The 17215-nt window shown below is 52.2% G+C and overlaps 1 protein-coding gene across 2 annotated transcripts in view; it reads right to left on the reverse strand.

The window, feature by feature from the left end:
* PRAM1 (PML-RARA regulated adaptor molecule 1) overlaps nt 1–14639 on the reverse strand; it is a 52299-nt gene extending 37660 nt beyond the window's left edge. For both annotated transcript variants that reach the window (XM_025184337.3, XM_025184335.3), the window contains exons 1-2: nt 14508–14639; nt 12747–12826 (exon numbers count right to left, since the gene is read on the reverse strand). In XM_025184337.3, coding sequence (XP_025040122.1) covers nt 12747–12753 — 7 coding nt within the window. In that variant the 5' untranslated portion in view covers nt 12754–12826; nt 14508–14639. The remainder of the gene's footprint in view (nt 1–12746; nt 12827–14507) is intronic.
* Between the last annotated feature and the right edge of the window lie 2576 nt (nt 14640–17215).

A 17215-nucleotide genomic window follows, 5' to 3' on the forward strand; every position in this document is an offset into this window, starting at 1 on the left:
ACCCACAGGGACACTCATCTGGAAGCACACGAATTCCTACTGAGTTGAGTAGCCTCCTCTTTGAAAAAGAGCGATGTCCCCGTGGGTGCTCCTCATTAGGTGACTACAAAGCTATTTCCCTTTAAGGGAGGTAGGGACAGCGGATCTGGCAGAAAAGCGGATAAGACCTGCCTTAGGTAGTTTCAGCTTGCAAAGAGGTTCCTGCATAAGTGCGTAGGGCTTTGCAACTGTGCAATTGGAGAATCTTGTGGAAGTTGCGCCGATGTCGCTTATGGGTACTTTGCAGAGGAACTCTACCGAGGCTCTGGTTGTGTGCACCCTTAAGCTATCTGGAGGCGGCACAGCTGACTGTGCATAGCAAATCTTGATGCACGCTGAGACCCAGTTGGAGAGTTTCTGTGATGAGACATCCTAACCCTTATTGCGGTTTCCTATTGAGACAGTCTGGCAGATGCCCAGAACAGTTTTGTTTGCTGCAAGTAAAAAGAAAGTGCTCTGCGCAGGTTAAGAAGATGCATTTTTCTCTCGAAAGAGTTGCTGTGTGGTTTGGAGCAGTAAGTGGGACGGTGTATTGTCTGATTGCTAAGGACAGAGGAGTGTATTTTGGGGATGATTTTAAGATGGGTACATACAGTGACCTTGACTTTCAAAAAGGTGGGTGTATGGGGGACATGCCATATATATAAATATAATACATATGTAATCGCTACAGGTTTTCATGGACAAGTGTAACAATGAGGTGGCCGCCATTGGCTCCTACAGGTGCAAGAGGTCCCACTGGTGGATTGGTGGATTGAGATCAGGCTGAAGTGCCTCAGGCCCTTTAAGACCCTCTTGCTGAGTGGATGAACAACTATGGCTGAGTCGCCTGCCTTAGACTGGACTGTAGGAATAGCCGCAAGGTGAACTTGAATGGAGCTTACTGAGAGGCCTGCTTCAAGGTGCAGAAGGTAGTGGAGATGGGCCGAGGAGAATGGTGCAGGAACCGGTTGGTGATGGACACACCACGCCCAGAATCTTTCCCATTCTCCCCCTTGTTGCCCTTCTCCTTGCAGCCTCCCTTCCCTCATAAAACCTGATGGGAGGGAGAGGCTCGTCCGCACTCGCCTTTGGCGCTGCCCCTGCCATCGCCTGTCAGCTCCTCCATCGTTGCAGGGAGCGGTGGCTGCCTTTCCTGGTCCCCAGCCCCCGCCCCCGCCCCCCGCCCTTTACACTTTCTAGGCCCTTCCTGCCTCTGTCTCCAGAAGAGCGGTTGATGCTGTTTTCCCCTCGGGTCCCCCTCTGCACCATCCCCCATTGACCCGCCCCCCGCGCCTGCAAACGCTCGAGGGAGGCGCTGTGGTTCTTCCCCCGGTTTCCTCTCGTGCCACGCCCGCTTCTCTGTCCTTCTCTATCGCGCCCTCCTCCTGCGCTTCCTGCTGGGCCGGGAAGGCTGCTCGCTGCCCCCTCTCCCTCGGTTCCCCCCCCCAATCTACAGGGAGGAGCGATTGGTCCCCTCCCACTCAGTTACCCCGTTCAAGGCCCTCCTCCCGTGTTTCTGTTCCTGTGGGAAGGCGGGGGGGGGGGGGGGCTTCCTCCTCACCGTCCTCTTCATTCCCAGCCCCTTTGATCCCAAGGGCTCCATGCTGCCCGACGCCCTTTGTGGCTGTCCGGACGCTGGCGCTGCGATGGCAGATGTGCCAGTTCTGAACGCTTCTCTTCCTCCGTTTGTAAAAAGAGCCAGAAAATCTGCGACCAGTCTCACGTGTCGTTTCCTTGAACCTTCGTTTACAGAAAAGATCCTATTGCAGCGGATTTTCATTGCTTTCCCGCGGCACGTTCAGTCCCTCTGACCAGGCGCCCTACACCTAAAGTTGCTCTTTGGGCCTTTTTTAAAGGAGCGCTACCTTTCAGCTTATTCAAATGCCTCCAGTAGTGTTAGTTACATCATTCCGCCCCCTCAATTTCGGGGTTCAGACACGGGTGTTGCTCTTGTAGAATAACTTCTAAAACAATCGTGGTTATTTTTATCAGCTGTGCACTCAGAACTTCGTTACTTTTCATGGCTAGACCCCAGAACTGCACAAACCAGTTCTGGTCCTGGAGCTCTTTTAGCAGAGCGGGTTGTTTTGGGGCAGATGAGAGCACGAGCCTCAAGACCTGGCGTCGAGCGCGCTGGGAGGCTCCTCAAAGCTAAACTGCGGTTCTGGAGCACTGGCTTTTAATCAAAACGGCTTCTTGAAGCGTATCTGAGCTCCAGCCTGCCGCGCTGTTACCACGCGTATGTAACGCACCTACAACGGCATCACATTTCGTAGCTAGTTTCAAATAAATCCACCAGAAGTCGGTCCCACCCCGTGACAGGTTTCAGATCCCCGGAAGGTTCGTCCAGTCTCAATGTCCGTTTTAGGACAGTCTTCTACAATCTTCTACCCACAGTCACGTATTGGCTGAGCCCTGCCCATGAACCACAAGCTAGCATGTCTTCTGCTGTCGGAATTGCTGTCCTGGGAGACATTTTTCAGGAACTTCCACCGCAAATCGCTTGAAAGTTGGGTCCCTGTTCGGAGCCTGTATTGAAATGCTTTCCCCGCTGTAACACATGTGCTGCGTCTATGCGGTTCTCATAGCACAATGTTTGCTGCATGGCTTCCTGTGGCGTGCACTGTGACTCTTGCCACGGCCAGCAATAGCTTCGGTCAAGCAAAGCGTGTGCTAGCTCAGAACTTAAAATATTGATTTTTTAAAACCAGGGGAATAACTTTAGTCTGAGCCCAGAAAAGCCTTGAAATGAAATTGAACATTTTTTAAAAAGCATCCGAGACAGTATACCGTCTCACCTGAGGGGGTGGAGGGGTGTTTCTGGCAATAACACTAATACAGTGTGTCTGTAAAAATTGTGTCCACGACATGATTTCGACTAATACGTAGAATTTTGGAAGCCTCATCTTTTACAAAAAGATGCCAGACACGCAATCAGGAGACTTTTAGACAGCTGCACACCACGTCTAAGTGCTATATCGCAAGTATGCACGAGAAACACGTTTCTGCAAAACTCAACAGAGGAAATCCTTTTTGAGACATTCTAAGAGCTGCGGTCTGCTACAATTAATGGGTCACAGAGCTGGTACTGAGGCATACTCTAAATATCGGTCCCATTTCCTGCAAAATAAGCCTTTGGCCAAGATCTCTGTCGTAGTACATAAAGGGCAATGTAGCCTTTGCCACTTGGCTGTAAATCATTAAAGCGAATCATTTCTATAATTAAATGCGCTTCAGAACTGAAAGTCAGATAGGAACAGACATTTTGAATACCGTAGCCCGTGTCACGGGGGTTTAATTAGGAGGGCTCAAGCCAATCTGAGTTCTGAGAATTACGGTGTGGTACCTGCTGCAGAAATGGTCATAGCGCCTGGAATTAGTTCTCATGCAGCGTTTTTACAAAAAGAGCTTTCAGCCGAAAATGTTTGTTAGAAGGAAACAGATCCCTGCTGTAAGACTGTGTGTCACAGAGCTGTAACTCAGGTGACCTCAAGCTAAGTGTATCTGCTACATAAAAGAGTCACGGATTTGTGATATGCGATTCGAGTAGAGCCTCTTACAGCGGAGTAACTCCGAGCTGGTGCGGGAAAAGCAAAACATACGCTGAGATGTGAAGCGACTTGCGGAGGAAACTTGCAGAAAGCTAACTGTGGGGTTTTTTGATCATGGCTAAACCAATCCAAAACCCGACAATTAGGCAGGACGAGACTTTCGGGCAGCATGATAGTTAACAGGTGTGTCTGACGCGAATTTAGCTTATGGTGCAAGCACGTGTAACAGAAAGCTAGCGAGATCGCTTGCAACAGAGCGGGGTTCTGCTAAAAACGAGTCGCAGAACCTAAGTCCAGCTGTGCGGAGACTAGCCGAGTCCCGTATGTCTCCACGAGCGGCAGCTGAGACTTGTTTGAAAAGCCGCACGTCGCATATAGGTGTAGCAGACCCAAAAGCAATCTCGCGAAAGTCCTGGAAAGTACAGCCGGAAACGGTTACAGCCTTTGGCGCTACGCCCACAGCAGGTTCCAGAGCTGGAGGAATTTCTGGGGGAAGGCGGACAGTTCAGCATTGTGTCGCGGAAGACCTCTAGGGTGGAGAAAAACGAGCTGCCGCTCATCGGAGGCTGCGGAGTACGACGTGATCTACACCAGATGCAGACCAGGCAGACTTCCCTGTGCCCCTTCCTCAAGGGGGAGACAGAACCCCTACCTGTGGGGACCCAGTGAAGCCCTGGGGCTCTCCCCGACTCATGGTGTTGAGTCAGTACCAGAGCATGACACTGGACCAGTCCTATCCATCACCGCGGCTGGCTCACGCACCCGTGCGCGGTTTCCGGCCGGCAGGGATGCAGGGTGGATTGAAAAAGCTGAAATTGAGCAGCGGACGTGGACGCCACCTGCTGCCGTGAAGCTGGGTGGACTGTCACCGTCCTGAGGGAGGGCCATCGCCTATGCGTTGGGGGGGGGGGGGTACAGAGGGACTAAGGTAGCCCTAGTCAATTATCTGCAGGACTCAGCTGTCAGAGGTTGGACTTCGCCAGTTGTGAAGATCACTGGTTGATGGAACCGATTTGTTTGCGGAAGTTGAGAGGCTCTGCAGACCCGCGGCCTGATGCGGTTATTGGGCTGCCGCAGCTATTGGGACTTGGCAGAGGACATTGGGCTCTGCCTCTGCTCTGTTGTTGGTGCCTTATGTAGCGTAGTGTTGTGCACTGGAGGGCAGCCAGGGCTCCGGAAGGGCTGCTCTCTCTAGTGCCTTCTTCGCGGTGCTTGGAATCTTTCATGGCAGGGAGAAGCTTGTTGGTGTTAGCTGCCAACAACTGTTTATAGCCGCAAGCCAGCTCTTCCACGTGCAGCCGAGTCAGCAGCGTCCAAGGCGGCGTGCGATGCTAGTCTATCAATACTGTGACCTCAAGCACAGCTGAGACAACACCCAAAACAAGGCGCGTGTGAGGTAACTACAGAGTCAACAAGCCTGTGCACTTCGAAATGCGAAAGTGCACCACATTTTAGAAAAGGCCGCAAGTAGCCGCATCTTGTTCCGTTCACTTACACAAGAGTTCCAGCATTGAGCCTGGTCAGGCAGTACAGCGCTCTGCCCACTTGGCTCACTTGTGGATGGGTAAACTTGTTTTTTACAAAAAATGCTTATAGTGCAGCACAGGTGCGGTGCACCCGCAACCCACACGCTACGGACATCACAATTTCGGGAACCAAATCGGTATCGTGGTGGCAGCTGAGTTCTGGCTCTCTGACACTGCCTTAGGCACTCCGAAAACCTCAGTGCTCAAATTCGGCCGTGGGCCATCCAGCAAGGCTGGCTGAATAGCACACCTGAGTTACGCCTCCACTGTGACAAGATAAGGGCTAGCGTGCCTTTCAGGCCTGAAACAATTTGTATTAAACACCTATTTATGCAGAAGTGCCATAGAGCGCCTCGTTCCGCAAGTCTGGTCACAGCTCAACCAAAGTTCTGAGCCTAGTGGTAAGAAGTCTCCTCTCGCCATAACGTGCTGTCTGGGCGACTTTTTGGAGGACTTTGTCTTACAGCGGTTGCTTGCGACCTCAATCCGCAAAGCTCCTCGGGGTTTAAATAAGCTTCTGAACAAGCTTTTTCACAGGAAGGCCGGTGTAGCGAGCATACACCGGCTTTGTAGCAAAAGTAAATTACGCCCTTGTGACTCGAGCAACACAATTCGGAAAGTCTGGTCACGTAGGACTTCTTGGTTGGAAGGCACTTTTCATACCCGAATGAGTATCTTGCATCAGACTCCACTTGCATCAGGCCGCTGTGCTTTCGAGCACACGGAAACGGTTCTGGCCAGCTCACTTTGAGCGCTGAAAGAGTCGCATACGCGTGTCAGCCCTATGCGCACATGCGCTCCGAAATTGCCCGAAACGCTTGCCAGGCAGCCCATCCGATGTATTGCTCTGATGCTGACACCTTTGTACAAAACTGCTGCCCTTTTGTAATGTCTTCTTAGTTAAGTCAATCACTAGGAGACTTCTTTTCTTAAGGCATCAGACAGCGCAGGTCAGAACCCGTTGAAGGGCCCCTAATGCTTAACGCTGTGTACGCTCGAAGGCTGTTACACCTTCTATAGAATACCGTGCAGTCAGGGCAAGTGGTAGAAAACATGAATGACAAATGAGCGGGGGGGGGGGTTGGCCCCTTTCTAAAGCCTTTGGAAGGGCTCTACTGGGCAAGTATGCATACCCTCTCTGTATCTGACCGTCTGAACGTCTTGATTAATGTCTGGACACAGGTGACATCATTGCCATGGTTGCGAGGCACATCGATTGGATTGGTAAATCCTGACTATATTTACAATCCCGAGAATATTTTTGTAAGTTTTGTCCAGATGCGCTTACCCGTATGACCAGAAACAGATGAACTTCAACGTATTTGTATTTACATATAAAATATACGGTAAAATCAATTGCTGCGCTAAGCTACTATCTGTAGTCCCAAGCTCAAATAAGGCATGGGGCAAAAACCTGCTCTCTGCCATACCCTGATCGGTCACTTTGGGCATTCTAGCTAGGGCTATAAAAATCGCAAGGCGATGCCTTTATTGAAATACACAACAGTCATTTAGGGTCGCAGTAGGTCCAGCCCTTCAGCAAAGAGAAGAAAAGGTCACGTCTGAACCTTTCTAGAAATGCTGCTGCTCTAGTACATTTTTTCCCACAGGACCGCTTGAGTCAGCGTTGCGTTACAGAACTTTAACACGGTTTACCGATTGCTTCAATAGCCGTTAAGACACTTTTTTCCATAAACGGCTATTCTTGCATCAGATGAGCATCTACATAGTGGGCAAGTCTCGTAACATCGCAGGTCAGCTCTCAGTCCATCGCAGTTTCCCTAATGGCTAGTTTGTAGAAGCTAGGTGTTTGAACACTGACATCTTTCTAACGTGCACCGCAAATCTCTTCATTGGGGAACTTTGCTGCAGAAAGGCTTGGCTTCGATCTGAGTCCGAATTACATCCCGTGACAAGTTCTGTGCAATGTCGCATTATGTCGCGCTCGGATTTTTATATAGAAACGCTGATACTATTTCATAAAAGCTGATTTATCAGGTCGTGCAATTAGTCAGCACGTCTCATAGCTCAAATTCATTTTGTGAGCATCCATCTTACAGAACGGGTGCGCTTCCTTCCGCTTTTCCAAGTCTTGCGAACTGCAACAATGCGCACATCTGGTTTTTCTTTTTTACTCTTGGAATCTTTGTTTTTCTGAACCGCGCATATTTCAGCCGCCGGTTCATCCCTTTGTCACGTTCAGTACCTATGTGCATACATCCTGACCCCTGATGTTCCTCTTTGGAACATTTTTTTTAAAGGCGCGCTAACTTTCATCATACCCAACACGCTCTACATCATTTCGGGGCTGCGCTTGTATTAGGCGGTTTTACAAAAACAGTAATCTTTCATCAGTTGTGAACTACAGAACCTTGTTACTTTTCACAGCGAGGATCCAGAACCGCAAAAATCCATTTCATCCTGGACCTCTTTTAGGAGAGAGAGAGGCTTGTTTTGGGTCAAATGAGACCCAGCGTAGAGCTCGCTGCAAGGCGATTCCAAGCTAAACTTCAGTCTGAGGTTTTTTGGTTTTTTTTTTATTCAGATATGAGTTACATAGTTGCTGAACTGTTACGATAGGTATGCATCGCATCTCTAATCTCCTAACAGCAACTCTCTGAGCTCTTTTCAAATAAAGCCACCAGCAGTCGGGTCCACCGCGTGACAGGTTTCAGATACCCCGGAAGTATCGGCCCGTCTCTATGTCCATTACAGGACTGTCCGCTGCAATGTTCTGTCCAAAAGCACTTAGGCTGCCCTAAGAACTGTATCACTAGCATGAGACAGGAGGAGCGGCTGTGTAAAACTCAGTAGTACAAATTCATGTTGAGATTTCAAAGAGATGCATTCTGCTCTAAAATGAGTCACAGGGCTGAAGCACTTTAAAGACTAACAAGATGGTTTATTAGATGATGAGCTTTCGTGGGCCAGACCCACTTCCTCAGATCAAATAGTGGAAGAAAATAGTCCCAACCATATATATCAAAGGATACAATTAAAGGGTTGTGTGTGGTACTGCGGCGTAGTCTAAACATCTGGCTCACTTCCTGCAAACTGAGCCTTTGCACAAGGTCTGCGTCTCACTTGGCCGTAAATCATTAAAGAGACTCATATGAAAAATAAAAGCGGCTCCGAACTAAAATGCAGACAGGGACAGATTTTTTGTTGCGTGTCGTAGGATGAATTCAGAGGGCTCAGAGTAATGAGGTCTGAGAGGTACGCTGTTGTATCTACTGCAGAAACTGTCATGCCGCGCTAGTACACGAAAGCTCTTTCAGACCATAATCTGATTTATAAAGGAGACTAGCGAACGGTACTAAGAATGTGTCACAGAACTGTAACTCAGTGTGCCTCAAGCTAAATGTATCTAAAGGTCACAGATTGTTTTTTAAGTATATGAGAGGCGAGTTGACCTGCAGAGCAGAGCGTCTTGCTGGAACAACACCGATATGGCGTGGGAAAAGCAAAACATTAGTTTAACTGTGCAGCGACTTGTGAGACTTGACGCCAATAGGATTCCCGCGACAGCAGTGGCGATAGCAGGACAGTGGCAGGTCGCTAGCTGTAGATTTTTGACCATGGGCATAACTGTGGCAAAAGCTCTGTCCCAAAACTGAATCTGAGCTGAGACCTGGCAGCGAAAATTTGTCACGCTTTGGGATTCACGGCTGGTGGAAGCGAAGCGGATTTATTTGCAAATGTCTCACAATTGGAAATTTGCGGCGAGGGCAAATATTGTGCTATTATCACAGCTATGCACCTCATATCATTTTAGGAGACGCTACAATAAACCACAGGGTTAGCCCGCAGCTGAAACAAAACAATTGTGACTGTAAAAAAAGTGTTCCAGGGCCGAAATTGATTTCAGAGTCGACTATTCAGCTTAGTCCGAGAACCGGCCCACAGTGACTGGAGCATGGATTTGACGCAAGCGAAACGTTTTTGTAAAAAGATTTTATGTTTTTGCTGTTCCGCACTTGTCTAAGACTCGAACTGGATTTGGGACGAGCCTGGCGAAATGGTGCCGGCCGTGTGACAGGGCTGTAACTAAGAGGTGATCCCAGGCAAGCATCCTGCATGAAAGGTGTCTCAGGCCCACAACTCTCTGAGGGGTTAGCGGAAATCTGTTGGCCTTGTAACGGTGTATAGCCGAGTCCAGCACGTCCCAGAGCGGTAACTGAAAGGAGCAGGTCACATAAGAGGCAGAGCAAACCCAAAGTAAGCACGTTGCGGACTGCTCTGGAAAGTGCATCGGGGCTGAACATCGGCTGGAGGCACAACAAACATTTCGGAGTCTGTCTAAGAGCACAAGCAGCTTTGTATGATGTATCAGTCTGTGTATAATTTAGACTGCGCTTAAAACTGAAACTGAAATGCCCCTTTTCCGTGATGTGCGCTGTAACACAGTGTGCAGCTCTTCTGATGCAAGTTGCACAGTAGTAATAAAAAAAGAGACTCGTAAAAATTACACCGTGGCACGACTTCCCGCAACACTTAGATGGGGGGAGCGGGTCACAGGATGTACCGCAGCACGAGTTTTCTAAACGCTGATTAAGACGAGAACTTGAGCACTGACGTGCTTTGCGGACTGCGTAGCGAAAACTAAGACAATGAAACAAAATACAGGACTATGTAGCACGTTAAAGACTAACAAGACGGTTTATTAGCTTTCGTGGGCCAGACCCACTTCCTCAGATCAAATAGTGGTAGGAAATTGTCGCAGCCATATATACGGAAGGATACAATTAAAAAAATGAACACATATGAAAAGGACAAATCAAATTTCAGAACAGAAGGGGGATGGAGGAGGGGGAAGGGGAGAGGTAAATGTCTGTGAACTAATGATATTAGAGGTGATAATTGGGGAAGCTATCTTTGTAATGGGTAAGATAATTAGCGGGGTAATTTGTAATGGGTAAGATCTTTATTCAAATTTGTGTGTAAAGTGCTGAATTTAAGCATGAATGACAGTTCAGAGGATTCCCTTTCAAGTGCAGTCTTAAAAGGCTTTTGAAGCAGGATGCAGGTAATCAAGTCATTGAGACAATGTCCTTTCTGGCTGAAATGGCAAGAAATTGGTTTTTCTTTGTGATCCTGTCTGATATCTGTTTTGTGGGCATTGATCCTTTGGTGACGTAGTGGGGGGAGCTGTCTGCTCTGCACCATACTGTGCTATGGGGGTGCCTTTCTGGTTCCTGGGCTAGGGCAGTGGGTGACCGCCCCTGGCGACTATTTGTAGCACTAGGCAAGGGTCTCACAACCTGTCCAACAGGTTGCCTCCCAGGGAGAAAGAGAGGAAGGCGGAGACTAACCCCTCTCTGGGAGCAGGGCTGGAAGAAGGTTTTTAGTTTCTCTTTGGAATCATGGTGGAAGCAGCCTAAGCAAGGGGCCTGGGCTTTAGGGGGCCCAGTCTCCCCCATCTCAAGGACGGGGGGAGGGCTGAGGCATCCTAGGTCTGGCCCTCTAACTAGATTACACCTGTGCTGTGCTGCATCCTTGGAGAAGCAATAAACTGCCTCAATCCTAATGGTTTGTGCCACTACGGGGGTGCAGGAGTTGGGGGAACCCCCAATGCATCATCACAACAGGTTCAGAGGTGATTAAGTAGCCCCACAAAGGCAGAGGCTCAGAGCTCCATGCATGGAGATGACTTACTGGGCAGGGCTTCTTAATCATCTGTGAAGCTTTGCTGCCATGCAGGTTAGCCCTTTAGGCTAAGATGGTGCGTCTCCTCTTTCCCAATAGGGTTGCAAGTGGTGGTATAGCAAAGGCAGTAGCTGACAGGCGGCAGCCAACCGAGGGAGGGAGCCCTCAAAAATGGATGTTGCTGGGCATCTTCTTTGCCTTTCCCTGGGAAGCGGGGTTAGGCCAGCAGGCCTTCCACAGGCAAGTACAGCAGCAGCGGCAGCAGTCGTGCTGAGTCAGCGAGGCCCAGCCGTCACAGTGCTTACTCGCTCGCAGAGCTTGCTACAGGAAAATGGAGAGCAGACTGCAGCAAAGTCACCTTCACCGGCTATGCTATACTATGACATTGGCGAGCCCCTTTACATGGACCACTGCCATGGCAGCAGGCTCCATGGCAGCAGATTTGCATTTGGCCCCTTTTTGGTGCAGTCAGGTCATGGGGAAGTGGTCCCAAAGAGCTATGGCTGCAGTTTTTCAAGGGCCCACACTAGGGCCAGGAGTCCTTCTGTAGTGCTTCTCCCAGGCATCAGCTTTTTGTTCAAAAGAGGCTGATGGGGGAGGGAGCTTGCATCAACCCTTGGGCTTACTTAGAAGGAGCTGATGGGGCGGCAGTTTGCATCCACATCACACTCAGTCCAATGTCTGAGGTCAGTGAACACCTGGATGGGTTTGCTAAAGTCCAGGTTGACCAGCACTGCTCCTTGGCTGAGGGCCTTTTTCAGTGTGCAAACAGTTCACCTTGGTGGACTGGCAGCTGTGTCAGGGGAGCTAAAATGGGTCACAAACCTCCGGTTGTACCCGGTCAGCCCAATGAAAGCCTGTGCCTGTGCCTGCGCCTTAGTCTGGGGCGGGTAGGCCAGTCCCCAATGGTTTCCACTTTAGTCAGCTCTGGTGTCAGCCAGCCTCTCCCCACATTGTAGCCCAGATACGACACTGCTGCCATCCCCAGCCTGCACTTGCCATCTTTTATGGTCAGTCTGGCACCCTGGAGATGGCCCATCCCCCTCTTCACCTGGGACACAGGCTCTAGCCTTAGCCTGGCTAAAGATACAGATATCATCAATATAAGACAAAGCAAAGTTCTCCATCCCCTCAATAACTGAGCCACTAGATGCTGGAAGATGGCAGGTGCTCGCTTGAGGCTAAAAAACTGGTCCAGGAACTCAAAGAGCACTATTCAGGGTGTGAAGGCAGAAGACAGACTTCACCCCGGCCTCAGGGTCCACAGTAGTGAGGAACTGGATTCCCCCAATTTGTCTAGGATCATGTCAGTCCTAGGCATGGGGTAGATATGGGACCTGGTGATAGCATTGAGTTTCCATTAGTCCATGCAGAACCAGATTGTCCCATCTTTCTTGGGGATCAGCACTGCTGGGGTGGCCCGGGGTGGAGGACGGCTGGATCACCTGTAGAGCCAGCATGTCCCTGACAGCTCTACCCAGGCTGCTTTCTCAGTGACCCTGAACAGGGTACACCTGGGGTGGGGGGAAGGTCCTATCTCCACCCAGCTTAGTAAACCCAGGCCAGTAGCACCTCTCTGGTCTGTCTGTTGATCAGAGCGAGGACATGACTCCAGCGAGGTGCCAGCCTCAGCCTCTGGGAGGAGACCCACCAGGGTATCCTCCCCGCTCTCCTCCTACCGCCCACACAAGGCCAGCGCCAACTTCTCCCTGTCCCAGTACAGCTTCAGCATGTTGACATGGTGCATCTGCCAGCTGTGTGCCCGGTTGGAGAGTTCCACTACATAGTTCACCTTATTTACCTGTCTGATGACCATACCGCTTGTTTTTCCTCATGGGGCTGAGGATCATCACTTGCTCCCCAGTGACATAGCCTGGTACAACCACTCTCAGCATGCCCGTGCCTTTCTGCCTCGTGTCCATTGGCCAGGTTGTCCCTGCTCAGGCCCATTAGCCCTGTGAGTTTTCCCGGAAGATCAGTACAAACTCCATCTCTGACTCACCATTCATCCCTCATCAGCTCAGCCTTCTTCTGTATAGCAGCTCCAATGGGGAGAACCCTGTGGATGCCTGGGGCACTTCCCTGTATGCAAACAGCAAGTGAGGTAAATACCTGTTCCAAGCCTGCAGGTCCATAAAGGCTTTTTCAGCATTTGCGTTAGTGGCCCGTTAAATCTCTCCACCAGCCGTTGGACTAGGGGTGATATGCCGAGGCCCAGGTGTGCCGTACTTTTCTCACAAGCATTGGAGTGGGGGCTGACACCACAGCCGGGAGTTGGGGGGGGGTTGGCGGGTTGTGAAATCCGCCAGCCGGATTGCGTTGTTCCCTGTCCAGGTCACCTTGCTGAGGGTCCCCAATATATCCTTCCCTTCTACGAGGGGCAGCGGTCTCAAAGCTACTTGATGCTTCTCCTGGGTTTTCCCCACCTGGGAAGGGGAGACAGGACCTACAATATTCACAAAGTCAAAGGCCAGTAAAAGTTCTGCAGCAGCCTTTGCCTAGTGCTCTGGACTCCTTGATGCCCTGAAGAGTTGGCTATCATGGGTCAAGTACTGCAGCCTGCGATGTTACTTCTGGGGCACCACCAGCTGCCTCCTCACCTCCCAGGCTTCAGTTTGGCACTCCTTCTGGACACCCCCCGCCCCCGAGGCCTCCACTCCCAGAGGGTCTAGTGCAGTCCTGTTCTGCAGAGCAGAGCGACGCTCAGCCAGGACAAAACATCAGAACATAAGAATGGAAGTTCCAGCCAGGCCAGCATCCTGTCTGCCGACAGCGGCCAGGGGCCCCAGAGGAAGTGAACCGAAGAGCTAATAACCAAGCAATCGTTCTCCTGCCAGCCATCTCCACCCTCTGACAAACAGAGGCTGGGGACACCATTACTTACCCAGCATGGCTAATAGTCATTAATGGTCTTAACCACCATGACTGTATCTAGGTCTCTTTTAAACCCTGTTCTAGTCCCAGCCTTCACAACCTCCTCAGGCAAGGAGTTCCACATGTCGACTGTGCGCTGTGTGAAGAACTTCCTTTTATTTGTGTTAAACCTGCTGCCCATTCACTTCATTTGGTGGCCCCTAGTTCTTATATTATGGGAAGAAGTAATGAACGGTTCCTTATTCACTTTCTCGATACCACTCACGATTTTATAGCCAGATAAAAACTGCAGCTTTTGTCAGCCCATTTTTGTCCTGTGAGTGGTGTACGGTGGTCAGCAGGGCACCATTTGCTTGGCATGCAGTTCTGTGCTGTTCCTTGCAACAAACTCCCTTTCCCCTTGCCACATTAAGCCAGTTAAATTCTGTCACACTGAGTGCCCCTCTTCTGCATGCAACCCCCCCCTTTGAACCTCTAATGCTCCCCACTTCTTCTCAGTGAGCCTGCCCACCACCCATCCCCGGACACCAGGCCAAAGGTTTTGACCCAGTTCACCAGGCAGAGCAGGTTTCGTAGGCCTCCACCCACACCAGGTCACCCAGAACTTGGACTACAAGAAGCATGTTGTCAGCATATGCCAACGCGATCAGCCACAGCTCAGGCTCTTGGAGCGCCAACCCTGTCAACCTCCGGTGAAGGAAACAGAGGAAGGGCTTTGATTGCCAGCACATACAGCTGTCCCACCAGCAAAAACCCCTGCCCAAAGCTGACTGGCTCAGTTAGGGTCCGGTTGAGCTTGTTTAAACATTCCATGCAGGCATCCGGCACCTGGAAAAAGCCCATGAAACAGGGCCTGAAACCGAAGGCCAGTAGAGTTCTTTGGAGATACCTGTAGCCCACTCCATCAAACGCCTTCTCTTGGCCCAGGTACAGGAGAGTGAACATCAGACAATCTCTACACCCAAGCTCCAAGGGCTCCTGGACAAGATACACATTTTCAAAGGTGGTGTGGCTCAGGCCGGACCAGGTCTGTCGGCATGGCCTGGTCATAATGCTGTCATAATGAGCTGGCACGACAGCAGGCAGACCCCCCCCCCCGACCAAGTTCAATGTCAGCCCCTCCATGTGGGACCAGATGTGCATCAGGCAGCCTGCTGATTGCCCGGCTGGAAGAGAAGGACCAGCCATGGGGCCGGGATCCTGTCCCAGTGGGGAGCAGCCAGACCCCCCCCCCCCCCCGGGAAAGTCTCAGGCTGCGAGAGGGGTCGGAGCACTGCAGCCCACTGGAGAGACCGGACTGCTCTACCCTGCAGGCCGTAGTCCGTCTAGGGCAGGGGCCAGCCCAGTGGACATGCGGCGGTTAGAGAACCAGCTGCAGATGAAGGAATTGGAAGTCCAGGACCATAGAGCACACTGACAGCATGAGCTGGCCATGGCAGAGCGGAGAAGTGGCAGGGCCCCAGCTGCGCCAAGTGCGGATGGGCCCCAAGGTGGCCAGACGTTTGGAGAAGCTCGTGGTGGCCCAATTGAAGGATGTGGGTGACATAAACGGTTCCTCAGCTCCACTGAGAGGGCCTGTGGACTGCAACGTGTCTCCCCAACTGACTGGCTGCAGGAGCTCATCCCCGCACTGAACCAGGAGGCTGTCGGGGTGCTCAATCAGCTGGACAACCTACAGCCAGGGGATTACAACCGAGTCAAGGAGGCCCTCCTGCACAAGTTCAGGCTGACCCCCAAGACGTACAGGAAGAAATTCCGGGGGGGGGGGGGGTGCAGAAGGCGCCACGGGAGACCTATGTGGATATGGCCTCCCGCCTGGTGCAATACTGCCGCAAGTGGGTGTCTGGCGTCAGAGCCCAGACCACAGAGGAACTGCTCAAGCTGATCATGATGAAGCAGGTCTATGAAGCGTGCACACCCAGCCTGAGGCTCTGGCTCAAGGACTGAAGCCCAGAGAACCCCCAGGAGGCCGGGAGACTTGCGGACGAGTTCACGGAGAGCCGGTCCGGGAATCGCGGCGAGAAAGGGAATCGTGCAGAGACTGTATCTCGGCTGAGCAACAGTCACCTACGAGGGAAACCCCAGCTCAGAGTGGGGGGGAAGGATGCTCAGTGCACCTCCCCTGGGAGATCTGACCCTCGGGAGGCGGATTTCTCCATGTACCGAGTGGGGGCAGAGTGGCCCCTGTAGAGCGACTGCCTCATACCCCTGGAGGTGGATGGTAGGAAGGCGACGGGTTTCTGGGACAAGGGGGCGGAGGTGACGCTAGCCCAATCCGACATAGTGGCCCCAGACCGGGTACTACCCCACACTCAGTAGCCCCTGAAGGGCATAAACGGGTCCCCGTTTAAGGTGCCTGTCGCCAGGGTGCATCTGAAATGGGGGGCCAAGGAGGGCCTCAAGGAAGTGGGGGTGCACCTGCACTTGCCCACGGAGGTGCTGATGGGGAATGACCTAGAGGAGTGGCCCCATGAATCCCAGTGGGCTCTAGTCACCGCCCGTTGCCAGAGACAACGAGGGGCTGGCAACCTGGATCCAGGGAAGGACCCCCGACAGGGTCCTCAAGGTCCCATCCCTGTGGACACGGGGTCCAGCCAGGCTGGGACCCCGGACCTAGGCAAAGGTGGGGAACAGGTCCCAATCCCTGCTCCAGCAGCTGAATTCCAGGCTGAGGTGCAGGCAGACCCCTCCTTGCTGAGGCTGAGGGACCAGGCTGGCCTCCGTGCAGCTCAGCCCCTGGGGGAAGTGGCCAGGAGAGATTCCTGTGAGAGCAGGGATTCCTGTTCTGGGAATGGCTTCCCATCAGGAAGGTAAGGGCATAGGAGTGGGGGGGCCAGCGGCAGCTGGTAGCCCCCCGAAAGTATCGCCGCAAGCTGCTGTATTTGGCTCACGACGTCCCCTTTGCGGGCCACCGGGGGATCCGGCGCACCCGGCTGAGGCTGCTCCAACACTTCTACTGGCCGGGGATATTTGCGGCCGTGCAGCGATATTGCCGGTCTTGCGACTCCTGCCAGAGGGTGGGGAAGGCCTACGATGGGAGGAAAGCTGCTTGGGGGCCCCTAGCCCATATAGAGGAGCGGTTTTGCAAGGCAGCATTAGAGATAGTGAGGCCTGTCGGCCAGGCCACCCAGACAGGAAACAAATACATCATGGTAGCCGTGGATACGGCTACCAACTGCCCTGGGGCCGTGGCTCTGCCCTCTAGAGAGGCAGACACGGTGGCAGACTCACTGCTGGCCCTTTTCAGCAGGGTGGGGTTCCCCAACGAGGTCTTCATGGACCAGGGATCCCACTTCATGTTGGTCCTGCTCCAGTGCTTATGGGAGAAGCACGGGGCCCAGCTCACCTGGACCCCAACTTATGGCGCCCGGCCCAACAGGCGGGTGGGGACGTTCATGGGGACCCTGAAGCAGATGCTGGAGGCTTTTATGTTCTGGCACCCACAGGACTGGGACAAGTACCTGCCTCATCTGCTGTCTGCACAGGGGGAGGCACCCCGAGGGTCTGCTAGGCTCTCCTGAACCGAGCCGGGGTGCAGAAGGGGGAAGGCCCTCCTAGGCTTGATGAGAGAGTTATGGGAGGGGAAGACCTCCCTGG

The sequence above is a fragment of the Pelodiscus sinensis genome, chromosome 32 (assembly GCF_052426305.1).
Source record: "Pelodiscus sinensis isolate ZL-2025 chromosome 32, ASM5242630v1, whole genome shotgun sequence".
Classification (NCBI taxonomy): domain Eukaryota; kingdom Metazoa; phylum Chordata; order Testudines; family Trionychidae; genus Pelodiscus; species Pelodiscus sinensis.